We start from the raw sequence: 27,304 nt of genomic DNA on the forward strand, positions 1-27,304 counted from the left end.
CGGGAGCCAGAATGAGCTGTTTGGCGGTTCTAGGCCTGGTCTGTCCGAGTGATGTCTGTTGATTCTGTGGTAGGGCCTTTATTCCCCAGGGGACTGAGCCCTCGTCCTTAGATCTGTGCCTTTTGCCCTTGGCTTGTTTGCCGACAGAGGACCAGAGCAAACTGGCCACCAGTGCAGGCCAGGTCTGTGGACCATCTTGGGAGCCCACTAGAGTGGATTCCTAGTGGAGGCATTTCTGGGCTGAAAAGTAAGTTCACATGGGATTCTGCTGGGCATTGCCAAAGTTCCCTGCCCTGCACACTGTAATGAAAGGCTTTTTCTTTTAATAAGCGAGTTAAGTCCATTTGTATTCATGGAAAGACTGATGTCTGGTGCCAACTTTGTCATAAATGCATAATTTGTTTGGTTATATTTGCTATATCTCTTCATCTCTAACATATGTGTTCATTGCTTTTTATTTATAATTTTTTCCTAGTTTTTAAGAAGGTTTGGATCTTCGTTCCAGTCATTACGTTTCCACTGGTACCTTTTTAAAATTGTAGTTAGTTTACAATGTTGTGTTAGTTTCAAGTGTACAGCAAAGCAGTTCAGTTATATATATATTCTTTTCCATGATCGGTTATTACAAGATATTGAGCATAGTTCCCTGTGCTATACAGTAGGTCCCTGTTGTTTACCTATTTTGTATATGGTAGTGTGTATCTATTCATCCCGAACTCCTAATTTCTCTCTCCCTTTGTACTTGTACTTTTTTTTCTTTTTTTTTTTTTTTTTTGCGGTACGCGGGCCTCTCACTGTTGTGGCCTCTCCCGTTGCGGAGCACAGGCTCCGGACGCGCAGGCTCAGCGGCCATGGCTCACGGGCCCAGCCGCTCCGCGGCATGTGGGATCTTCCCGGACCAGGGCACGAACCCGTGTCCCCTGCATCGGCAGGCGGACTCTCAACCACTGCGCCACCAGGGAAGCCCTGTACTTGTACCTTTTTGAATGTCCTTCGTCCCTAGTCTGAGAGCAGCTGAAGGGATGAGAGAGGCTGGGAAGTTGGAGGGCTGGTCTGGAGTCTTTAAGACTGTTCTTCCACATTCGTGCTCTCCTTGTGGTGCGTGGCAGGACTGCACATCCCTCCACTTTGACAGTCTGCTGTGGCCAGTGAAACTGAGCTATCGGTGGACTTGGGAGTAGAAGCCCTGATGGGCCAGTGCAGACAGTCTGTGCCGTTTCTCTCAGGGGTCACAGGAGCAGAGGCCCAGGTGGGGCCTCCATGAGCCTCTGTGATGAGCAGAGCCCCTTGGGCTGGCTCTGGGGGTGTAACTTGTGCTGAGCCCACCTGGGAAGGGGCTCCAGGGAAGATTCTGATTCAGTAGGTCAGAGGTGAGGGCTGAGGCTCTGCGTCTCTAACAAGGTCCCAGGTGTGGTTGGTGGTGACGTTCATAGACCGCATTTTTAGTAGCCAGGTACTGAGCCACAATAATGTGTTTTTGTTCTTTGTTTCTTCACCGCATTGTAACCTAACTTAGCAGTTCTCACAGTGTGGCTCCTGGAATAGCAGCCTCAGGACCACCACCTGGGAACTCAGAAATGCCCATTGCTGGGCTCTACTTCATGTCTACTGAGCTGGAAGCGCTGGAGCTGGGCTGCCCTGGATAGTGGATTTCAGCAAGGCCTCCCTGTGATTCTGATGCGTGCTACCGCTAACCTGGCCGATCCAGACCCGTACCTTGACAGGTGGGGTCAGATCAGTTACGACTTGCATTTCGTTTTGAGTAACAACACATCCAAAAAGCAGTGGCTTGAAAATGTAAGGGTTTATTTTTGTTATAAAAGAAATCCAGGGGTGGGCAAACAAGGACCTGCTATATAGCACAGGGAACTATACTAAATATTTTGTAATAACCTATAAGGGAAAAGACTCTGAAAAAGAGTATATATATATATATATATATATATATATATATATGAATATATATATGTATACATATGTATAACTGAATCACTGTGTTGTACACCTGAAACTAATACAACATTGTAAATCAACTGTACTTCAGTTTTTTTTTTTTTTTTTTTTGGCTGTACGTGGGCCTCTCACTGTTGTGGCCTCTCCCGTTGCGGAGCACAGGCTCTGGATGCGCAGGCTCAGCGGCCATGGCTCACGGGCCCAGCCGCTCCGCGGCATGTGGGATCCTCCCAGACCGGGGCACGAACCCGTGTCCCCTGCATCGGCAGGCGGACTCTCAACCACTGCGCCACCAGGGAAGCCCTGTACTTCAGTTTTTAAAAAAAGATATCTAGGGGTGGGCAATCTGGGGCAGGTATGGCAGGCCCACAGTGTCCTCAGGAGCTCACGCCTCTGCTTTCTGCTCCACTTTCCTTCAGGTGTGACCCTCATCATTATGCTTGTAGAATAGTTGCCAGGACTCCAGCCATCACGTCCACATCCACAGTGAATACCAGCTGAACATCCCCTCTTGAGACCCTCCCGGAAGTTCTCCCAAAGGACTTCTGCTTTTATCTCACTGGTTGGAGCAGTAGCACACCACAGCAAAGTGTGATTTTTTAGCTGGGCCCATTATCATCTTGAACAAAACGAGGATTCTCTAAGTTAAGAAAAAAGATAAGAATGGATATTGAGTAGGCAACCAGCCGAGTCTACCAGAGGTGGTGGGGACTTAAGGTCTTCAGTGATGATGTTAAAGGCATGGAGAGAGCATTCTGTGAGCTGAAAGAGTTGTTGGATCTCGTCAGAGAGTAGGAGGTTTTAATTTACTGGTTCAGGGGAGAGGCAGCTCTGGGTATGGGTATATTTTGGGTATGGAATGTGGCTGTAGGAGTGGGGACTGGAGTGGAGGTGATGGTACTGGTTATAGGAGTGGAGGTGATGTCATTGGTTGGGAGGGGAGTAGGAGTGGAGGTGATGGTCACTGGCCGTAGGAGTGGAGGTGATGTCATTGGTTGGGAGCTGGATGGAAATGATGGTCATTGGCTGTAGGAGGGGCTGGAGCAAGCAGTCCTTGATGTGAGGTCGGGAATTTTACTGTTTTTCCTGCTGCATCCCAAGCATTCTGTATCAGTACCTGGTATATAGTAGGTACTCAGTGGATAGCTGTTGAATTGAAGATAAAGAGGTCAAGCAGTTTCTTTGAAAGAGTAGGTAATACACACACACACACGCACACATGCGCGCGCACACACACACACACACACACACACGATTCTGGGATGAGACCTGGCTCTGAGCGGGCATTTCACTCTGCAGGAGCCTTAACTAAGATTCTTCTCTGCTGCTCCCTTTGACCCCTGGCAGGTCGGTTTGATTTTTTTTATCAGTTTTTACCGTGCAGCATAACCTGCTTGGTTATTCTCAGAGCACCCAGGAAAAGCCAGAGGAGGAGGAGAGATGAAAGCCTGACAGAATTATTAAACAGAATGGAAAGGTGGCCATCAACAGCAATAAATTTCCCAAATAACAGTGTGATAATGAACCCGTGCTTTTGTGCACCACTGGTATGGCACAGGGTGGTCCTGTCTAGTTATCAGCTGTACCCAAAATGGAAACGAAAGGGGGAAACAGCCGTGCATTACTCGACTAGAAATGTGCTATACCTCCCAAAGAAAACCACTGTGAACATTTTTATGAGTGACAGATTGTCAATGATTTTTATTTTTTTAATATTTCAAATTTGACAGTGATAATTAATTGCTTTTATAATTTACAAAATGATTTTTAAAAGGAAATACGCCTTACTGAAAAAAATTATCACCTCAAATAGTCACTTTTGGAAACTTAGCAGCAAGTTTTGAGAAAAGCTTAAAATGTGTTTTCTGTGCTTCAGGAATCTGAGTCATGCTTTGGGATAAAGGATTATGGGACAACTGATACTTTGGGACTGTTTCCTTGGTGTCAGGTAGAAAGGTGTGATCTAATCATTGACTGGGACTTGTGTCTCTCATCACCTGCAAGAAAGTCCAGGTAATTCATTTATTAGAAAACAGGCAGGTTTGTGTGTGTTTTCATGTGTGCATGTGTGTATGTATGTGTGGGTTTTATTTTTGCCTTCCAAATATTTGTTTGTATGTTTTGAGATTTTTGTTCTACAGTCTTAAAACTGTAGGATAATAACATAATTGGAAAAAGAGCTCCGTCCAGTTTCTCAGTGTCCATTCTAGATACTCTCAATGCATGAATGACCCTTTACTGTACATGAAAGCTGTGTGCAAACTCCCCACGTATTATCTTTTTTTTAAGTTGAAGTATAGTTGATTTACAATGCTGTGTTAGTTTCAGGTGTACAGTGCAGTGATTCAGATATAGATATATATATATCTCAGATTCTTTTCCTTTACAGGTTATTACAAAATATCGAGTAGAGTTCCCTGTACTATACAGTAGGTCCTTGTTAGTTATCTGTTTTATGTATAGTAGTGTGTATGTGTTAATCCCAAACTCCTAATTCATACCTTTCCCCCTTTCCCTTTTGGTAACCATAAGTTTGTTTTCTATGTCTGTGGGTCTCTTTCTGTTTTGTCAGTAAGTTCATTTGTATCTTTCTTTTTAGATTCCACATATAAGCAATATTATATAATATTTTTCTTTCTCTGATTCACTTAGTATGATAATCTCCAGGTCCACCCATGTTGCTGCAAATGGCTTTTCCTTCTTTTTTCATGGCTGAGTAGTATTCCATTTTCTGTGTGTGTGTGTGTGTGTGTGTGTGTGTGTGTGTTGCAGGATCATATGGTAACTATTTTTAGTTTTTTAAGGAACCTCCATACAGTTCTCCACAGTGGCTTTAACCCACATGGTATCTTGAAACTTGACCCTAGAACAATAACAATGAACATACTGCATCTTCCCCCTTTTCCCTCTGAATACAGGGTTCTTCCAATGGCAGGGCTTGCCTATTTTGTCCTAACACCGTACTGACATCTTAACAACAGTTGTCGGCACCCCCCACCGCCCCTATCTGCTCCAGGTTCCAAAAAGGGAAGGCTCCTTTTAGAGGTCTGGAGCTACTGCCACCACTTTTCCCAAGTCGGTTTTATTTCTTGGCCGTCGCCCCTCCCCACTTAGGTCTCCTTCTTTAGGGAGAAATATTTACCGCTTACAGCAGAAGAAACCTGTTTACTGTCTAGGAAGGGCTCATATGGACAGGAAGTCTCGTTTCCTGGAAAGGAAAGGACTCGCTCGTGTGTTTCCGCTGGCCCCGCTGCCTTTGGACGCCCCTTCGTCCTTGCTGTCTGATCTTCAAGCTGCTGTCTGTTCCCCTGATTTTCTTCTCTTCCTGAAGGCGCCAGCTCCAGCTCTGCTCCGGCCGAGTGGATGGGCTTTGGGACGTGCAGGTTCCCAAACACAGCTTCTCTTCCCGATCCTCTCCTCTCCTCTCAGGAGCCGTTTATCTCATTTGCTGCTGCCCCCGCTCTTTCCCCCCTTTCTGACTCCCTGCCTGGGCTGCAACATCTCTGTGTAGAAATTTAACAGAAATATGCTGAAACAATTATTGGCTGATTTTAAACAGAAGTCTAGATCGGGTGGGAGGCAGGGTACCAAGTGGACACCTCTTTCCATGAGGAAATCAAGTTTTCATCTGCTGCCAGAAGATGAAGCCTTGACCAGTTAAAAAGCAGAGAAGGTACCCACCAGCCTCGTCCATTGTAAAAGCTTGTCGTTTGCTTTCTCTGTTGGTTATTTCTCTATGGGTCATCAACAGACTCTTTTATGTCATCTTCTGTGTACTGTAATTGCAGGTAGTTTGAGGATTTCTCTCCTGTTAAAAGGGGAGAGAATTTCACCTGCTGAAGAAATTGTGTGTGTTTTGAGTACCCAGGGTTACCGCCTTTTCCTTCCTCTTTAGCGATATCTGTGTCCACGAATTAGCATGTATTGAGCAGAGAATATCTTGCCTTTCCCCTCAGCAGCAGCCTCCCATGTCCCTCCTGTGTCCTCCTGTGTCAAAATTGGGGACAGCAAAATCCTGCCTAAAGTGAGGGGGTCCGCGATTCACCCCCGGGCGCTGTTCAGAGTGGCTTTCCACTTGATGGATACACAGTCCTCTCCAGCTCACTTCTTTGATTTCCAGTGAGATGCACAGTTATGGGGTTTGCTGGAGGAAAGCGCACAGGTGAGGCAGGAAGATCAGGTAGGTAAGCTATACATAAAAGGTAGATGCAGGAGCTTTAAAAAGGTGGTGATGGGTGGAGGGCAGTCTGGGGCCACTCAGGGTAGTGGCAAGTAACATGAGATTTTTAGGAGAGCCTGAGACCCACCGTAGTTGCATTTAGAAACTGGTATTTTTATCGATGACCCAGAAGTATCAACACAAGCTTCAGTTACTGTTATTTCTAAGACAGTCTGTTGTAAGATGGTCTAGCGTTTGAGGGGAGAAAATATAACTTCCCGAAACATTAAAATGTGGGAGAAGATGTGGCCTTGGATTCAAGGAAGCCCACTGGGCTTGGAAACATCTCTTTGGTTGATTGGCTGGTGTTAGAAGGCAGGAAGGTGTACGGAGCTGAGACCCAAACCCTAAGAGAAGATCTTTCTAGAGAGCTGGTTTCAGTTTTGACACCAAAACACCTGTAACAACTCTAAGCTAACTTGGAGATAAATGACTCTAAGATGTGTTGCCTATGTTATCTACCTGCCTTGGGCTGTTCAGGGTCCCCACACAGCTATGCTCTCTGGGACTGTGCGTGGGTTTCATGGTTTTCTCGCTCATCCTCTGCGATTCCACTGACAGAGTCTGGCGACTGTGCTGGTCCGCTGCTTAGCAACCGCCCTCCACTTGCGCGTTTCCTATCGTGAGCCCGAATTGCCACAGTTTTAGAATTGTGTGACAGGGTGGGGCTCGTCTGAGAACACGAAAGATTATGTATCACCTCAGTACTTGGAAAGAAGCAGTAAAGGGTCTTTTTCTATCAAATGGGCTCATTGTGACACTTCTGGCCCGTGGAGGCACCTTGTCTTGAGGCTCGGGCAGCTTTTCCTCATTTTGTGCTAAGGGTCTGCATGTGCTGGGGGTGCCCTTGCCTGGCCCCAGATTCAAGTCTCTTCTTGGCTGGTCTTGATGCTGTGTCGGTGAGGTCTCCATTCTCCCCTCCCTGCCCTGCACTTGGGGCAGCTCAGGGCCCACATTTCAGCGCAGAGAAGCGCCCTGCTGGAACTTCGCCCTGAGGTCTGCAGTTGGACGTGGTGAGGTCAGGAACAGAAAATCCAGCACGGCCCGCTGCCCTGACTGTACTGCTGCCCGCCGGCCCTGCCTGACGCCCTGACTGTGGTCAGCCCCTCATTTTCAGGACTCATTCACGGCTCATCACTACCTTCCCCAGAATCACACCCCATCAAGTCTCAGGGAAGCAATGGCCCTGAGATGCTGAACTCTCTTCTCCTGAAAGCTTTTTTCCTAATGGATACAGTGATGTCTTTACCTTAAAACAGCTGGCTTTGTGCTCGCTATTCAGATTTTTGGTATTGAAAGTATATTGTTTATGGATACTTACATAGGTGGGAACATTATAGACAAAAGCAGTGAGTCAGGCAACACGAAATTTAGGCAAGTGGTTCTGTCTGGGTGAGTATGATCCAGAAGGGGCTCAGATAGGAAAGCTGAAGCCCAGGGAAAGTTCTGCTTCTTAATCTAGGAGGCTCACAGGTGCTCTAATATCTTTAATTACAAATATAATACATTTCACAACAAAAAATGAGCTTTGGAGGAGCACAGAGAAGCACCGTGTAATGGTCCGAGGAGCTCGTCTCTGAGTCAAAGATGAGAGTTTAATAGAGGGAATTCATGGCTGTTGGGCAGATCTTTTGGTTGGTTTTGGTTTACGTCCTAGAGCCTAGCTCAGCTCTGAGTAGGTGAGTTTGCTGGAGCTAGTTGACTAGCTTAGCTAGTGAGTAGTTGAGCTATAGAATATCAACCCAGTGGGTATCGCGTTTTAGAGAAGGGAATGGAGGTTGTGGCTGTTGAAAGGAAACCTGTGGGACCCCAGCCCCTCCAAGCATCAGCCTCACCATGCTCAGCCTATCCTCACTGGCTGGGATGCCAGGACTCAGGGACAGAGAGGCTGGAAGGAATTGCAGACAACTGGCATTTTAAGAGAAGTCACCACTCTCATCAGTGCCTGGTAGTCATGGGCTCGTTTCCTTTTTGTGTACAAGACATCTCAGAAAATATGATGAGAATCTTCCAAGAATCTCGATTATTCCAGTGGTTCCCAGGACCCTTTTTCTGCCCCCCGTACGCAGGAGGTCTGGATGTGTCCCACCCCCACTGGCAGCCGTGCCTGTCTCCCCTTAGGTGGCCTCAGCATAGGGAAGAGATGACACCTGGTCAAGAGTCACTGCCTTGTTTAAAGTGAATAACTTTTAAAACTTTATAGAGTATTCCAAAAGAAAAAGAAAGAAAGCAAAAGCAAAGAGTACCACACAGGCAAAGTGTGAAAAGCAAGTCTCTCTCCCGCCCCCAGTTCCTGGTCCTGAGTTGCCCTCTCCCAAGACAATCCAGTTCCCAGGGTCTTTGGGGTCCTTCCAGAGATGTTCTGAGCAGATAAGCACTGACTGGGGAAGCGGATCTGGCACACTGTCCACACTCTGTTCACTTGATAATGAATCTTAGAGATGATTCCCCCTCTACCCAGGAGCGTGTGTCTTATTCTTTTTCGCTGCTGCGAAGCAGGGAAGTGCTGTAATTTATTTAACGGTCTCCTGCTGATGAGCACAAGGTGGTTTCCAGACCTTTGATATTACAATGTGGCAACAAGCAACACGTTGTACACCTTTTAGACCCACTGCGTTATTAGAGCTGAGCACAGACAGCTGATAAATTACATCCTGCATCTGCACTTGCCATAGGACGTAACCCAGCATCATTGTTTCTGGAATAATAATGATAATGGACATTTATTAAATGTTTACTGTGTATCAGGTACTGTGCTAAACACCTTAGCTGGATCATTATTTTGTTATAGTATTACCTTGATTTTAACATTTAGTACTTATATTAATAATATGCTTACATTGTTTATCATATAAAATACAATTATATACATTCCATAAATATATTACTTATTATTTAAATAGGTAAATTTATTATAAAAATAAATATATTAAAATTAAACATAATATTTAACATTATTACCTTGTTATAGTATTATCTCAATTTTATAGATGAGGCCAGATAGCATATAAGTGGTGGAGGGGGGATTTGAACCCAAGGTATCTTCCTCCAGAGTCAAGGTGCTAAACCACCCAGTCAATTATCTACCGTCTGGAAGGTCTTTTGAGCTCCTAAGGGTACCAGGGAGCACGGTCTCTTCAGAGCCACGTGCATGAGAGCAGTGCATGTAGAGGGGCTCCCGAGTGAACCCCGGGGACATCTGGCCAGAACTGGTGACCACATGTCGTTGCTGGGTGAGCACATGCACGTCGGCATCGATGACGCCTGTCCTCTCGAGGCAGCACTGCAGCCCATCTGCCTGTCTCTGGGAGAGCGTGGCGTGCAGAAGTCAGCACGTTAGACGCGGGCTCATCAGATGTTTTGAGCACAATTCTCATTTTATTTTTAGTAGAACCAAAAGTATTTTCTGGAAGCCGCGAGAAGCAACAAGAGGGAGCACACGTGACTGTGTCTGCTTCCCCAGTGGAACAGAAGCTGGTTAAAGATCCCCTTCCTGATGGGTCTAGCTCTCCAAGCAACAGCTGTCAGTCTAGTGACCTCTCTGAACCCGCAAAGAGTCAACAGCAAAGCGTCCCGAAACTCAGCTTCCCTTTACCTGGGTCCCTTTGCCCCTTCCAAGATTTATGCACATCTCTGCAGGAAGACCGCAGTGTTCAGACAGAAAGAGAGTTCCTGGAAGGTAAGGAGCGAGGGAGGTATAAGGTTGAGATGATTCTTCCTTAATCTTCATAGGGAACATGGTGCAGGGTCTTCCTGGGCCCTGGTTCACTTGAGCTTCCTTTAGGAATCTGCCTTTTCTCCAACTGTACAAGCAGAGAAGAAGCAGGACCAGCAGGTTTAAATAGTGGGCAAGTTCTACCTCCCAAGCAGCGAGAAGACAGCACTGCATGGGTCAGGAAATCCCAGCCCTACTGTGCACGAGGCCAGCATTGCCTGAAGCTGAGAAGAAGGCCACTCCCAGGTGCCCGGCAGGTTCTCGGGCCTCGTTAGGGAAGAGTTGAGACCCGGGGTGGCTGCCCTGAAGGCAGCGGGTGCGCCAGACTGAGGGTGGTCCTCAGTAACTGACTGGCCAGGATAATGGCCGGGGCGTGGAGACCCCACATGTGCCAGGCTCTCAACAAACAGAGTGCACTGACCTCACAGTGCCTTGAAGATAGGTCCCCGTCTCAGCCTCTCACAGAAGTCAAACCAGGCCATCATTTCTCTAAAGGCCAAGTGGCTGACCCCTACGAATATTGCAGCGACCATTGATATATAAAAAAACATAGGAATAAAATAGAAAAAAGATCTGTGGTGCCCAGTTATAACAGAGGAAAATTTAGATTTCCTACCACTCTAAAGATTTTCCCGAAGAGCTGTGGATAAGGACAGAAAGGAAAAGATTATAGAGCTTTGGATTATAAAAGTTAACATATTTATGGTAATTGATAAAAACGTTTTTTCCTGAAACCCAAGTGAATCTCTAGCTCATTATTCATCAGTACATTAAAGGAGTATGTATTGAATACCCACTGTATACCATCAAAGAAGCATTTATTAAACACCTACTGTGTGCCAGGCACTGTGCACAGTGCTTCCTCCCCTCCAGGTGCTCTCAGTCCGGTACCGGAGACATCGGGGTTGTAACTGTGCCTGTGATGAGCCATCAGGAAGCGGAGGACGGCTCCAGATGCTGCAAGGAGGGGCTGGACAGAGACACCTTCCTCAAGGAAATGATTTTGAGAAAGAACTTGAAAGCTGATTAGAGGTTTAAAAATCAGACCGTAAGGTGAAGAGCATTGCAGGCTGAGGGAAAAGCACACACAAAACAAAGAATGGATGGAAAGAGCATGGCTCATTAGGGGTCCAGGGGACCGGAGTGCAGGGGTGGAGGGGGGGCTAGTGTGAATCCAGGGTCCCGTGGGTCGAGTTGGAAAGTCCGTATAAATCCACTAAAAGAGTCTGGACTGAAGCCTGGGCCAAGTCCTTGAAGGGGAAGAGACCTAATTAGATTTGCTCTGAAGGTGATTGTCTCCTGGACAATGTGGAGGCCGGATGGGAGAGGGCCAGGCAGGGAGGCTGAGACTGGCTAGAGATGAGTACAGACCATGCCGCTGGGGAGGACTGGCCACAGTAGTAGAGACTTTGAAGATAATGGACAAAGCTTTGTCATGAGTAATGGAGAAGATGAGTGTGTCCAGGACTGCCCTTGCGTCACTGGATCTGTGGAGGGGAAGGATGGGAGGAAACCGTGGCTTCCCCGAGTATAGGGTGAGCTGGAATAAAGGTTCACAAGAGATGGAAACAGTACCACAGAAAGTGTAATTAGCTCTAGCCGTAGGGGGTTGGTAGACAGATATCTGGGTTAGTGGTTAGGCCTGAAGCAGGGATGGGGGAGCAACAGGGAAATCTCCAGAAAAAAACTGGAGCAAATGCTTAGAAGAACAAGGAGAAGGATTTGCGAACCTGTAAGCAGCATGTTGTTGGTAGAGCATCAAAATTGGTGGCTGGAGGGCAACACCCACCATGAACAAGCCATGCGAAGTCTGCTTTCCTTGTAGGGCTTGTAGGTAGTAGGGAACATTGATGGATTTGGGGTGGAGACAGGACAGCTGGTCCAGACCACAGAGGATCTGGGTGTGAATGGCAGAGGTTATGATGGGGGGGTCAGTTAGGACATTCATGGGACCGTGGAGATGCGTCCTGTGGCCACCTCTCCACGCCCAACAGAACTAGCTGCTTCTGGGCACCTGGGCTGGCAGTGTGGAGAGAGGCATGGTGAGCATGACATGGTCCAGCCCTCAAGGGGTTAAAGCATCCTGTGACGGGCCCACTGATGCCGCTGAGTGTGTGAAGTGTGCTCCACGGCAGGTACACAGAGGAGGCAGGAGGGGGCGTTTTCCTGAAAAACTCAGCCTAGAGGTAGGAGGTCACTGGGTGGGCACCAAAGGGGCTTCGTGGAGATGGGAAGGCATGTGTACGAGGAGTGAGGGCACCACCAGTGAGTCTCAGAACCGGAGAGGGTTGGTAAGGCTGTGATTAGGGCTCGTGTGGTGAGGGGAGTCAGGGAGCCCAGATGGGAAGAGTGGGCTGGGACAGACCCTGTGTTCCAAGTGGAGCAGTGGGTCAGTGAGGGCTAAGTGAATACGTATGAATCGCCCACTTTCACCACCCCAAAGGCAACCCTGCCCGAAATGCTGTGGCATGAACTCATCCTCTGATCTTTTCCACCAAAGGAATGTCAAAATGGCTTCAGGATGGAGCCCAGTCCCGCGCTGAGACAGAGAGAGTTCCAATTATGAATGTAAAGCCAGGGCTAGTCTCTGGTAGATTAAGGGGAGGGATAGATAATTGAACACCGTTCCTCTGTCTTACATCATTAGCGTAGCAAAGATAAGGTAAATTAATACATGGTCCCCAAACAACCCAACTGAAATAATTGTACAGGACACACGTAATAGGAAGCGCAGAATAGAAAAAGTTTCTTTGCATCGGGAGCAAAGGCATTTTGAACGTCAGAAGCCAAGGGAATACCTCCACAGCATCACTAGCCAGTCTCAAGGTCTGGCTGCCTACGAACATGCCTCCCCGTGACCAGGGCAGCTGGGCATCTGTGATGAGGCGTGATCTCGTGGGCTTAACGAGGCCCATTAATAACCCACTGGTGTTTCTATTTTCAAAATTGTCTTCTGTGTCTCATGGCCTTGAGGAACCAGGAGAAAATCACTGGGCGCTCTCTAAATGGAATTCTAATCTTCTCTCCCAGGAGATTACACGTGCTGTGACTTGGTTGTTAAAATAAAGGAATGCAAGAAGAGTGAGCAGCCCACCACGCCCGAGCCCGAGCTAGCACCCACTGAGCCAGAAACCCCCCAGGGACCAGAGACCCACGACCTGCCGGAAGACTGTTCCAAGAGCCTGCAAATGCCCACAAGCTCCTTGACCTTGCAGGTAAGGCCTTCCGTGCATCCCGGCGTGATTCCCGCCCAGGGGAGACTTCTCCCGGGGAGCCTGTGGGCACATGACCTCACTTCTGCTTCTGAGGCTGGAGACCTGACTCAGCTTCCTGGTGGCTGTGTGACTCTGGGCAGGTCCCCTAACCTCTCTGGGCCTCTGTTCCACCATGTGAGTCAGGAGATGATGATGTCTACTCCCCCGGGCTAGGATGGGGATCGCATAACATCAGTAGTGACCGTGATTGGAGCAATGACAGCATTTGTTGAGAACTTTCTGGTACCCAGACACGGAGAGGGTCACTTCATGGGCGTCAGGGCCTTGCATCATCATGGCACCCCCGTGAGGCTGGAGTCCCTACAGCCCTATCTTCAGATAAGAACATAAGCCTTTGAAAGACTAAGGAAGTCCCAGAGTCATGGCCTTGAGTTCAAGGGTATGGAACCTCTCATTTTGTGTCTTTCCCCAATTGTAAAAGTAATATGTACACATTTTTTAAAGTTCAAAAAACACGTAGGTATAAAGATCAGAAGGACAGACCATCCGGAGCAAGCCAGCTACGCCTTCTGGGGGACACACGATGCGTGTCAGCAGCCCTGCTGGTGTGCAGCAGGCCCCACCTGCCGGCCCTGCGCCCCTGTCCCCCAGGTGGTCCCACCGTAAGAGACTCACGTGCTCCCAAAGCAGCTTAAGCCTCCATCCTCAGGGCGGGCAGCCGGCGCAGCAGCCACGCCTGGGCCCACAGGCCGTCCCCAGGGGCCATCTCTCCAGGCCCCAGTGACTCGTGCCTGGGACCTGGGGCTGGCACCTTGGAGGCCAACTGGCCAAGAGACTCCTTTCCGGGCACAGCAGCTAGGGGCGCGAACACGACACGGATGGAGCCCGCGTCGCCCTTTCCCTGGAAACCCTGAGCTCCCCGAGGGCTGGGAGAGGAATGAGGCAGAGGACGTTTACGCTGTGGCAGCACCTCCAGAGGGCCTGTGCCGAGCACCTGCTATTTGCAGAGCTGGGCAGTGGCTGTAAGGGATGCGATGTGGAGGAGACAGGGCACCTGCCATCCGGGAGCTCACAGCCTAGCATGACAATACATGTGCATGAATCACTCGCGCGGGGTGGTCCGTGAAGGACCAGTAAGCTCAGGCTGAACAGGGAGACCTGGAAGTTTACTGGGAGAACCGAGACTTGAGCCGATGGGTGTAGCTGGGGGTGGTACTCCAGGCAGGGGATCAACTTGGACAGCGGTTTGTAAGGAATATAGGTTAAGACAGTGAAAGGCAGGGTGGGAAAAGCATGGGACACCCCCAGCTGAGGGTCGCCAGGCCATCTACCAAATGGTGACGAGCCTCAGGTTTTGCCTCTGTCAAATGGGGATAAATGTATCTGCCTTCCAGAATCAGTGCGGGGATTCTCAGCCAACAAATACACATGAAGCATTGAGCTTAGTGTCTAGCACAGAGCAGAGTGCGTCAGCGGTGGTTATTCCTTTTCAGTAAATCTGTGTTAGGGGCTTCGTCCATGCACGGAGTGGTGGATGCGGTGAGAGCTGAGGCCGAAGAGGAAATACGGGAATTCTGACCTCCCCTATGGAGCTTACAGAACCATTCTGCAAAGGCAGAGCTCTCCTGCCGGCTCTTTCTTCCTGGGAGGAGAAGCTGTTTCCGTTAGCTATGATTACTGTTTCTCCTGAAAAGACACATGCTTCATGCTGGGAGGAGGATCTGGTTCTGTGCTTCTTAAGGCATCTAGCTCCCTGCAGAAGCAGCTGACTCGGAACGCCTCCATTCCTCTCCCACCTGTGTCGCTTTGGAATATGGAATTTAGGGCATTCAGATTTTGGAAATGGATTAATTGACAGGGAGGAGAAGGAACGGGCGGAGGTGTGCCTTTGCACTCACAATTTGCTGCTGGTGACTGTCAGTCGTGCTGCAGTTGGGGCCCCTGGTGCTGACTGAGACCTATGTTACCAGCGTGTCTGTTGCCATCTTTCCATGAGGTGTTGGGAGAAAATTGGGATGTGCTCATGCATCAGCCTCTCGACCCAGTCAGACAGGTGTGTTGCCTTTCTGCGTCATCTCTCTTAAAAAGAAAATGCTTTCCTGGCTCCTCTTAGGAGGCCCTGGAAGTCCGCAAACCTCAGTTCATTTCTCGCTCGCAAGAACGTCTGAAGAAGCTAGAACACATGGTACAGCAGAGAAAAGCCCAGCAGAAGGAGAGCCTGGGCCAGAAGCAGAGTCTCCTTCCTGTCCGCGCCAATAAGAAGCAGTTCACCGTTCCCCACCCTCTTAGCGGTAAGCTACAGGTGGCTCGGGAGGGCTGGCGAGACTGCCGGATCCTGGGGCCGCGACCTTCACCCAGGCCGGTGGTCCAGATGGTGCCCCTGCCCTGTGCAGGACTCATGTTCGCCCAAGTACCCAAACCTCAGGGTCGTACAGCCTGCCCCGGAAGCCAGCCCGTCCTGAGAGATTGTGTACGGGCACTGGACTCAGCAGAGATAACTTGGGACCCAAATTTACCCTTTTAGCTGGGAAAGCAGCAGCCCAGGGCAGCCGGCTCCGGTTCTTGGCTACTTAACAGATATTTGCAAGAGGTGCCCTTTGCCCCTGATAGATTGCAGAACAGGTCTCGGGGTGAGAGGTTGACTCCAGCTTGTCTATATCAACATTCATCATCTTGAAACCCCTTTCCTGCCGTGAGCTCAGAGAAGGGATGGCCAGCTTTCCAAGCGCCAGGGGGCCGGTGTCGCACTGACCCTGCAAGGGCAGCGCTCATTGACTCACTGGAGAAGTCGTGGCCAGACCCCTTCTCTGGGCCGGGCTCCGTGCTGGGAGCTGGAGAGCGTGCAGTAAAAGCAAGGCTGGCCTCCGTCCTTCCTTCGTGGAGCTTATAAACAGACTATTAAACCGGCGAGAATAAGAAGAGACAAGGGCACAGGTGGGGACGTGGGAGCACATTCTGATGGCCTGCCAGCTCAAATCTTAAAATCTGGAGGCCTGGGGAAACCTCCGTTTTATTTCTTTGGAGAGACGAACAAGATCTTTCTTCCTAGGAAAATGTTCCGGCCCCCAGGAGGTGAAATCATGGGTCTAATTCTGAATAAAAGTCCTCTGGGGAAATAACCATATTCAATAAAATGCAGCTTAGCAAATATTACCAAGATCTTACAGGGGGGATGGGGGGGACAGAGGACAGAGGGGTTGGAATAGGATTCCTGTTAACCACGGGCAGGCTAGGTCCCCCTCCGCCCCCCGCAGTTCTGCTGGGGGAGTCGTCCGAGACCCCAGAAAGGGCAAACTTGAATGCATCCTTCTCACGGTGAAGGATTTAGTAGCACACCTGCTCCTCAGCCCCAGTAACACTTCCCAGGATGCTAAGAAAAGGAAATCAACAAAATACACGTGCAAAGACTTTCCCTGCTTGAAAATGTGTCTCTCATCGGCTTTGGAAGCCGATTGGCAGCTATAGACTATTTGGGTGTGTTCTCTGGCGGCTCCTTAGTTTCTGGCTCAACAGAGCGCAATCTGGGTTCGGGTACAGATTTCTCAGGTTGCCGTGAGGCACCAAGCGTCAGTTACAACCGGGCTTCCCCCCAGGGCCTTCAGTGTCCAGGCTTGTTCTGGGGAGGGCTGCCAGGGTGCCCGTGGTGTGTGGGCCACTTGGCCTCCACGTTTTTGAAGATCCTGCTTGATGAAAATGGTTAGATAAACAGATGTGTTGTCAACAAATATAAAACAGTGTCACGTTAGAGCTCAACATACGTATACACAAAAAATGGCGTCTAAGAGTCTTCCTCTTCGGTCAGCTCCCGTCACTTTGTGTAGAAAAAAATGGAGACGCGTGGACATTTGGGAACTTGTTATGCGTGGGGCCATTCCTGCTCGTCCTCTGGGCCAGCTGCCTTCCGGCCGTGCCACACCGTGGGCCTCAGTGTCCTGGAATATCATCATCTCAAATATCAGAGGGAAGCTGCCTCGGTCATCTGTATCCATTTCCTAGGGCTGCTGGAAGAAATGACCCTAGACTGGGTGGGTGGCTAAGGTAACAGAACTTGATTCTCTCGCAGTCTGGAGGCCAGAAATCCAAAATCCAGGTGTCCACAGGACCGATTCCTTCCTGAAGCTCAGAGGGAGAATCCATCCTATGCCCCTCTACTCGCTCCGGTAGCTTCTGGCAGCTTCTAGCATTCCTTGGCATTGGTTGGCTTATAGATGCGTCATTCTAATCCCCGCCTTTGTCTCCCTTGTGTCTGTGTGTCTTTGTGTCCAAATTTCCTCTTATAAGGGCACCAGTCATTGGAGTAGGGTCCACCCTCATCCAGTATGACCTCATTTTAACTTGCATACAACTGCAAAGACCCTATTTCCAAATCAAGTCACAGATACAAGGGAGGGGTCTTGAACATATCTTTTTGGGGAGACAGTTCTATCCACTCCATCAGCCTGTGGTGATGTTTTGCCCCAAACAGATATTATCCTTACATGTTCACATTCCTTTGAATGAAAATCTTAATATCATGTATATAATAAAAGGTGATCAGACCCAGTCTTAAATAACCGAGGCACCTTTTTATTACCCAAATTCCGAGACGGTCCTGATGACTAGAATGCTCTGGGCAGGCTTCAGCGCACGATTTTATGGCCGCTCTTCCGATCCCCGCGGTATTTATGGTTGATGAGAGGTTTACTCTCGTGTTTGTTTGTGTTAGGTCGGCTCAATCAGACAACTTCTGAAACGAGAGCCTTGTGCGAGCTCTGGACAAGCGCAGGGAGTGCTTAAGGCTCCATTAATCGAGTCTGCAGTACACATCTTGTCTTCAGCCTGTCTGCTGGCAAGATGATAAAAGCAAGATGCAGATGTTTTTCTTACACGCTAAATTAGTTAATAAATCATATTCGTGAACGAGCTCCGGCTACAGTGTCAAGACATCTGTTAGAGGGGAGACTCGGATTGCTTTCCGAGCTGAGATAGCTGCCTCTGATCAGGGCCCGCCTGGCACAGACCTGAGAGGTTCGGGTGGGACCTCCGGCAGCTGACAAACACCCACTTGTGGAGGGCCTGCCGGGAAAGTGCGCACCTGATATCCAGGACAATTACAGTGAGGGCCAGAGGGCCGGCTCGGCTTCCTGTTGGCTCATGAATCCTGAGCAGCCTCTAACGCACAGGGGCAGTGACACACGTGTGCGGACATGCGTGTGCATGCTCACGTGTGTGAGTTTTCAGTTGGCTCCCTGTGTGGAGATGGGGGATTTTCAGGACCAGCTGGGACCAGAGCGAGTCTGGGAAGCAGCGTTATAAAGGTCCTGCCTACAGCCCCAGCCTGTCCTAATACCTCATCTTCTGTAGCTTGAGTTCCCAAAGCCAACACATGCCTGGCCTCTTTCCTTGTCCAGGAGCCACCTGGGCCACCTGGGCTTGGCTCCAGCAGTGACACGAGGAACATCTTCACCCATCTCTTAGCAAACCCTTCTTGAGAACCCACTGTGTGCCAGCCACAGTCCCTGGTCTCAGGGACCTCCCCACCTCTTGGGGAAAACACACAGGTAAAGAGGCAATGACCTTGGAATTTGCTAAGTGCCATGAAAGGGGGTTGCCATGGCAAACCACGGGTGGTGGACTCGCTCCCACCTTGGGATACGGTCCTGACGGAGGAGACCTCGTACTGCATTAGGATGAGGAGAGACTATGAGGGTGCGTCGTGGGGCAGGGTGGGGAGGGCAGGATGTGCTGGGGGAGGGTGTGGAAGCACTGTAGGGAGAGGTCGCTGGGTGCTCAGATCAGCTATGGCTGGACCGTACAATGGGGGTGGGGAGCAGAGGGGGAGACAGAAGCGCCGAAGGGGAGTCCAGGGGGCTACCAGGCACTGTATATGCTGCTTCTGGGTTTCTCCTTGTTCTGCCGTCAAAGCTGAGGCTATGTAGCTCCAGGCAAGACGTGAGGAAGGCAGTCTAGGGCAAGGCAGTGGAGTGCCGAAGGGCGACGGACGCAGCGGTTCCTAGGTGATGGGGTCGGTGGGACTGGTGACTGCCGAGTCATGGGGAGAAGATGAGCCTCGAGGAGTCTGGGGGAAGGGCGGGAGGCCGGCCTGTGTTCTCAGCGTCTGAGGTACTGACTCTCTAACCTGTGGGCCTCTCTCTCCTTCCCCAGTCAGGGCTCCACCTGCCCATGTCCCCTGAGTTACCTGGGACATAGGTGGGGCTTCCCCATAGTCTCTGCACAGCTCCTGGGGTCCCGGGGGGAGGGATTGGTCATGTTGAAAGGCTGACCATAACCTGGAATTAGAGAGTTCCAGAGTCAGTCATTGCTTCTGCCCGGCAGGATGCATTTGAGGGAGGATGGGCTGAAAGCCCATCAGCATCAGGTACAGCACCCCCAGGTAGTAGGCAGTTTCGCACCTGCAGTTAGTAGGTGGTACAGCACCCGTAGGTAGGGGCTCAGTCAGTATCTCCTGGTGACCAGTCTGTGGCGTGATCCTGCCCTCACTGCGACTCCCCCAGCCGGGGCCGCACCACCTTCAGCTTTTGAGCCTCCCTGGATTCCATGCTCACCCTGCAGCCCAGACCCCTCCCAGCCTAGCTTGCCCACCTGCCTACCTGTCCCAGTTGGTCTCATTGGCTGTCCTTCTTTATCTCCGGGAACATTCACCATCAGTGCCCCCAAACCACCTGACAGAAGCCCTGTCTGTCCCGCTTCCTCTCTGCCCTGCAACATGCTGCCTAACCCCCCCAGTCCATCTCAAGTCTAGCTTCTGTCTTACTATCTTACCCCCAAGGCTCTTTCCCGTGACTCCTGTAATGCATGACCTGGGCTGTGTGCTGACTTTCACTTCTCAGTTGAGCACTTTGCTCACTGGGAATCACTGCTGCTCGCTGCTCTGTACTCAATGCTGCAGCCACTAGGAAAGCTGGGCAGTGCTCAAACGCAGCTCGGGTTGGCTTGCCTCCATCTCAGTTTATGTCCCCTCTAATGTTTGGCGTGGTCCTCCTGGCTCTTCCAGATTGTCGTCTTAACCTGTGAGTGTGTAGGAAACCCATCAGGAAGATGGCTTCAGGAAAACCTTTCTTCCAGGAAGCCCTCCCTGACTGCTCCCACCCAGTCTCCACCTCCCTACCTCTTCCACGGGAGCACTCCTGTCTCTTGTATCTCTCTACACGGTCTACCTTCTTACCTTTTCACTTTGGATTATAGCCATGTGAGTGTGCCGGAAGAACCTCCCTGGATTCTAAGTGCCAGTGGGCACACACCACACCAGGTCACTCTGGGAAGCTCTGCCGCGTGTAGCAAAGCAGACTAACTTAATCTGAATTGCATTATCCGTACTTCCCAAGGTGAGCCAAGCACAGCCATTTAACTCACAGACCAGCAGAGGAGCGGAATTCTCCTGAAGGCACTGCAGAATTCCTTCTCCGGCTGATCTGCTTTCGCTGATGATTTTTGGCTGGAGCAGGTATTAAAATTAATTTGCATTCTCTGAGCATGTAGCTAGAAAAGTGACCCAGCAGATATGAGATGGCTGGGGAAGTCATTGCAGTAATAAAAATGTGCTGTTCATCACGCAGCTAGCACTGGCCACACCGCCCCTGTTAGTGCTGATCTGATCTCATGAATGTTTTTCCATCAATCTTCTGAATAAATATTTGGGCCTAGTTCTCCCAATATTACTCACAAAGGAATTTTAAATGCGCTTATCAGATAAAAGTCAATTGTTACTTCATCAGTCTGCAAAGAAAACAAGAAGCATGATTTAGCTAAAAGACTGTTTCCCTAATTCAGAGATATTTGCACGTACACTATTACTGGTGTCCTTCTCGGACCAATGATAAAGGTTTCGTGTTGTGTCTTTTTCTAAGAAACGAGGGAAAAAAAGATCACTCTATGTCTGTTGATTAGAAGTAGACCTATTTTATTCTAATTAAAATAATTAAACACAGAATTGTAGAATGTTAAGGGAAAATGTCTTTATGGGAACTCTCCCAATTGCCTGGATTTTATTTTCCAAATGATTTCCCTTTTATCCCACAGTGCAGTTCAGTAATAAACCTTGCAGTGACACTAAGGATATAAATCTACTTGGCAAGCAGAATGAAAGTTTATTCATCATCTATAAATCACGGTATTTTGTGGTTCTCTAAATCAGCGGTCCCCAACCTTTCTGGCACCAGGGACTGGTTTCGTGGAAGGCAATTTTTCCACAGACTGGGGGGTGGGGGGATGGTTTCGGGATGACTCAAGCACATTACATTTATTGTGCACTTTATTTCTATTATTATTACATTGTAATATATAATGAAATAATTATACAATCCACGATAATGCAGAATCAGTGGGAGCCCTGAGCTTGTTTTCCTGCAACTAGGTGGTCCCATCTAGGGGTGATGGGAGACAGTGACACCCGAAGTGTGTTGCTTGTGTCCCGTCTTAATTGTCACTTGCCAATTGTCACTTGTCACTGATGGGTTTGTTTTTTTTTTACATCTTTATTGGAGTATAATTGCTTTACAGTGGTGTGCTATTTTCTGCTTTATATCAAAGTGAATCAGTTATACATATACATATGTTCCCATATCTCTTCCCTCTTGCGTCTCCCTCCCTCCCACCCTCCCTATCCCACTGCTCTAGGTGGTCACAAAGCACCGAGCCGATCTCCCTGTGCTATGCGGCTGCTTCCCACTAGCTATCTGTTTTACTTTTGGTAGTGTATATATGTCCATGCCACTCTCTCGCTTTGTCACAGCTTACCCTTCCCCCTCCCCATATCCTCAAGTCCATTCTCTAGTAGGTCTGCGTCTTTATTCCTGTCTTACCCCGAGGTTCTTCATGATATTTTTTTTTCTTAAATTCCATATATATGTGTTAGCATACGATATTTGTCTTTTTCTTTCTGACTTACTTCACTCTGTATGACAGACTCTAGGTCCATCCACCTCATTACAAATAGCTCAATTTCGTTTCTTTTATGGCTGAGTAATATTCCATTGTATATATGTGCCACATCTTCCCTATCCATTCATCCGATGATGGACACTTAGGTTGTTTCCATCTCCTGGCTATTGTAAATAGCGCCACAATGAACATTTTGGTACATGACTCTTTTTGAATTATGGTTTTCTCAGGGTATATGCCCAGTAGTGGGATTGCTGGGTCAAATGGTAGTTCTATTTGTAGTTTTTTAAGGAACCTCCATACTGTTCTCCATAGTGGCTGTACCAATTCACATTCCCACCAGCAGTGCAAGAGGGTTCCCTTTTCTCCACACCCTCTCCAGCATTTATTGTTGGCAGATTTTTTGATGATGGCCATTCTGACTGGTGTGAGATGATATCTCATTGTAGTTTTGATTTGCATTTCTCTAATGATTAGTGATGTTGAGCATCCTTTCATGTGTTTGCTGGCAATATGTATATCTCCTTTGGAGAAATGTCTATTTAGGTCTTCTGCCCATTTTTGGATTGGGTTGTTTGTTTTTTTGTTACTGAGCTGCATGAGCTGCTTGTAAATTTTGGAGATTAATCCTTTGTCAGTTGCTTCATTTGCAAATATTTTCTCCCATTCTGAGGGTTGTCTTTTGGTCTTGTTTATGGTTTCCTTTGCTGTGCAAAAGCTTTGAAGTTTCATTAGGTCCCATTTGTTTATTTTTATTTCCATTTCTCTGGGAGGTGGGTCAAAAAGGATCTTGCTGTGTCGGGTTTTGATATGAGTCTGCAAGCAATTGATTTATTATGGTCTCTGTGCAGTCAAACCTCTCAGCTAATGATAATCTGTGCCTGCAGCCGCTCCCCAGCGCTAGCATCACTGCCTCAGCTCTACCTCAGATCATCAGACATTAGATTCTCATAAGAAGCGCGCAACCTAGATCTCTCGCACGCGCAGTTCACAGCAGGGTTCGCGCTCCTATGAGAATCTAATGCCGCCGCTGATCTGACAGGAGGCGGAGCTCAGGCCATAATGCGAGCGATGGGGAGCGGCTGTAATTACAGATGAAGCTTTGCTCGCTCGCCCACCACTCACCTCCTGCTGTGCAGCCCGGTTCCTAACAGGCCATGGACCGGTATCAGTCTGTAGCCTGGGGGTTGGGGACCCCTGCTCTAGATAATGCTGGGAAACCCTGAAATTGGAGCAGTGAATCTCACATCAACAGCTAGCCTTTCAGACATGTTCTAGATGTTGCTCTTTTATGGTGAAGTGCGATTTGAGCCATTGTCACGCTTCCTTTATATGGGTAATTTAAACTTGCTGTTCAAACACACACATTCTTAAGAAAATGTGGCGAAAGTGCACCAGGTTTTATATATCCATATATATAAAGTCCTATTCTGTAGCCACAAATACTAACTTTGAAAACTGAGAACGAATCATAACCGTTAACATTCTGCAGTTGTCACTTCTCTCCCCAGCATCCTTAAGCCTAGACTATCCAAAATGCGTTCCCGAGGGAGACCAATCCCTTCAGACTGTTTTGTATGCTGTGTTCTCTGGGAGGTTTACAATGCTCATGTATGTCAAGGGCACTGATAAGTTCTCTAAACTTCTTTGACCTTGGAATGCTTTTACCTGACTCTCGAGACTCCACTTTGGAAATATAGCTCTAGGAATGTCTGCTTATAAAAATATCTACCATGTTTTGCCAAAGAAACCCCAACTGGAGTTTCAATCTGCCATTTCCCACAGGAATCTGGGACTGTGAGAAGGAGGTCTTACTCTCCTTATCTGAATCCCTTTGGTCCAGCAATTCCAGAAGGTGATGACTGAGGACCCTGGGAACCTCTGGGCAGTGGGCTTGTGGTGCCGATTTCACAGTCTGTGGCCAGCTTGCCTCACTGGAAGCTTGTCCATTGACAGGCCCTGGACCTGTCTCCACGTGGGCTCCCCTGGCATCTGTAACAGTGCCATCATGCTGTCACCCAGCACAGAGTCCAACAGAGAAAGAGGAACCAGTCAAAATCCCTTTGGAAAGCACTTCACAAATGTCATAATGTGAAATAACCAGGGAGGGTGGCGTTGTCCATACCAAGAGCTGAGAAAATGGCTAGAGGAAGCTGCCGGAGGGCTAACTGTGCAACTAGGACAGTGACACAGGCAGCTGAATCAGACTATGCCACTGGGGTCTCTGGGGCTGGGGATCTGATTGTCTGTTGCCATGGCAAAGAGAGGTTCTCCATTCCCTCAGAATAGGGTTGCCAGATGCATTGAATGAAAGTATAGGAGGCTCAGTTAAACTTGCATTTCAGAGCATCAAAACACCTTTCAGCCTAAGTATGTCCCAAATATTGCACGGGATACAACTTACGCTAAAAAAAAATGTTTCATTGTTGATCTGAAATGCAAATTTAACTGGGCATCCTTATTTGGCGATCCTTCCTCAAATCCTGGAAACCCACCTAGGGACTTGGCTTTTTTCCTTATCACTCTTACCTTCTCTCAGTGTTCCGCAAACGTGAGCAAGCATCAGAATCACTTAAAGGGCTTGTGAACTCACAGACCACTGGTCCAGCCCCAGAATTTCCGGTCCAGCTAACCTGGGGCGGGGCCAAGGACTTGCATTTGTACCAAGTTCCCAAGTGATGCTGAGGCTGCCGGTTCAGGGGAGGAAAGGGAAGCAGAAGCCACACAGATGTTATTAGCATTTACGTGAAAATATTAGCCTCACTTTGAGAACCACAACCATCTGTCTTGTGCAGAGAATAAACAGTCCATTGATTCCATCAGTGACTCCATTCTCAGGCCTCTTACCTATTTACTCTGAGACCTAGGCTAAGCTACTGAACGGCAAGGCCTCAGTTTGCTCATCTATAAAGACGGAAGACCTGCTTTCACGGAGAGTGGTGCCAGTTACCATTGCTGCTGTCACTGGCATCTCCACGGTTAAAGTGCACTTTCATACGAACCATCCCATGAGACCTGCCAAGGACCTTTAAAGCAGATACTGTCCCCGTACCAAGCAGAGGAGGTACAGAAGGTCAGCGAGCTTGAGTGGCCTGTCCCAGGGCACAGAGCACCGAGCTGAGGCCTAGACTGACCCAGACCTGCAGACTCGGATCCCAAATGGACACTTTTTTCATGGTATGGAGGGTCAGGCGGGCCAAAGGAAGCATCATCAAATGTACATCATAGGGACTTCCCTGGTGGCGCAGTGGTTGAGAATCCGCCTGCCAATGCAGGGGACACAGGTTTGAGCCCTGGTCCGGGAAGATCCCACATGCAACAGAGCAACTAAGCCCATGTGCCACAACTGCTGAGCCTGCGCTCTAGAGCCCGTGAGCCACAACTACTGAGCCTGCGTGCCACAACTACTGAAGCCCCCGTGCTCTAGGGCCCGTGCTCCGCAGCAAGAGAAGCCACCACAATGAGAAGCCCGCGCACCGCAACGAAGGGTAGCCCCCGCAACTAGAGAAAGCCTGCACACAGCAACGAAGACCCAATGCAGCCAAAAAATTAATTAATTTAAAAAAGTACATCATAGAAGCATGATGTTTAATGTACTAATGCTCGTATTATTTTCATGAAGCAGAAACAGTGAATTTCCTGCCGTGTGTAGTGAGGTCACTAAGAACAGGGGTCATTACGTCTTACAGTCTAGGTGGAGTTGTCCAGCTCCTTTGGTTTGCCTTTAAATTCACCAGTGTGCTCATTGTGGGAAATGCTGTGCATCGCTTTGCTGGCCCCAGAAAAATGCACGTTTTAGGCAACTGATGGGAGCCCTTGACGAGGGTTCAGTTTGTGAGTGTCTGGTCTTGAGTAGGGATCTGGGTTAGTTTGTGAATCTCTGATGCTGTAGACAGTGGGGTAAGCTGAATATTCATGCTATCAGCTTGTTCGGTGGCTCCTTGGGAACAGAGTTGGCCAGGCTGACAGCCAAGTAAAGTGAATCTAGAACCATAAAGGAGAAGACCCTGGGGGGCAGGGGGGAAAGCAGCTTGCGATGGAGCTCTTGGGTCCGAGAGAGAGAGTAGGATGGCACCGGGGATTGTATTAAGTCTCCTTTGAAGCAGAGATGTTTCACTTGGGGATCTGGTTCCTCTAGGTGGAGGAGCTGAAGCCACGGTCCCTGGGCCTCATCTGCCTGTGTTGCATCAAGGATTCTATTACGAGGACCTGCAGGGAGGCTCGTGGGCTGCCAGTGCGCTTGGCAGACTGGCAAGCCCGCGATCCTTCTCATCACCGGCCCCGTCAGCCAAGGGCAGACCCTTCCTCAAATCCATCCTTTAGCTCCCAGCGCCCTATCTGTTCATGGAAGCCCTGAAACGGGCTTCAGTCCTGCTCTAGACTCAAGGATAAGTCTGTCTGTGCAGGAGCCAAGCTCTCTGCAGAGAGCACTATTCACTCATCTTAACCAGGAGCCTGTGGTCCATCTCATTTCTTGACCTGAGCATGAAAAGAGGAGTAGATCTCCCCACAGACCTCTGGTTGATTTTTCATTTCTTAATTCTGTATGCCTTTACCTGAAGGATCGGAGAGGCTCGTTGCCTCTCTGAACTGTGACGTTAGTATCTCTCTTTTGTGTCCGAATGGGAATTGAGCATTATCTTTATATAAATGAAACGTGCAGCCTCCGCCGGCCTTCCAGGCCCCTGGAATGGGTTGCTCATCCACAAACTGTCATTCAGGATCCCACAGAAGGATAGAAGGGATTTCAGAAGAACGAGGATGTTTACAAGACTTTATCATCACAAGAGCATTTTGAAGGCAAACAACCTATGAGTCTTCAACTCGCTTTTCTACAGTGTAATGCACACCGTTTAGTTTCTGGAGGGTTAATTGGTCCAAGGCAGGCCACTCGGCTGCTACCCACGTCAGCAAATTGGAGGTCCCAGCGAGGTGAGCTGAATGGAAATGATGTGCAAGTAACTGGATGTAACTCCTGAAGGCCATGATGTAATTATTCCAGAGGCAGGAGGGCCAGCTGCTCCCTGGCTTGGAAACTGACATAATGAACAGCCCCGTGACCTTCGAATACACGTGTATTGGAGCCCCTTTTCAGGAGAAGAATCCTCTAGAGATCTTCTTCCCTAAAACATATCCCATTTCCATTCGTTTTGGGAGGCCCTGTCTTTCCTAGAAGATGCCGGCCAGTGTAGACTTGGCATCTACCCTCCAAACTGGCTTGTTGGCTCCCGGCTGGATTCTCTCCCACAGGCATCTCTTGGGTTTGGTGTTTTTAAGCTAGGGGAAGCAAATTCTAAAAGACGCTTCAAAGTGCTCAGGGTG

At 48.9% G+C, this 27,304-nt stretch overlaps 1 protein-coding gene across 3 annotated transcripts in view; it reads left to right on the top strand.

Moving 5' to 3' along the window:
* Window positions 1-27,304, top strand: part of C16H10orf90 (chromosome 16 C10orf90 homolog) — a 232,032-nt gene that overhangs the window by 186,749 nt on the left and 17,979 nt on the right. For all 3 annotated transcript variants that reach the window (XM_060286504.1, XM_060286505.1, XM_030832073.2), the window contains 2 exons: window positions 12,918-13,102; window positions 15,216-15,393. In XM_060286504.1, the coding sequence (XP_060142487.1) occupies window positions 12,918-13,102; window positions 15,216-15,393 (363 nt within the window). The remainder of the gene's footprint in view (window positions 1-12,917; window positions 13,103-15,215; window positions 15,394-27,304) is intronic.

The sequence above is a fragment of the Globicephala melas genome, chromosome 16 (assembly GCF_963455315.2).
Source record: "Globicephala melas chromosome 16, mGloMel1.2, whole genome shotgun sequence".
Classification (NCBI taxonomy): Eukaryota; Metazoa; Chordata; class Mammalia; order Artiodactyla; family Delphinidae; genus Globicephala; species Globicephala melas.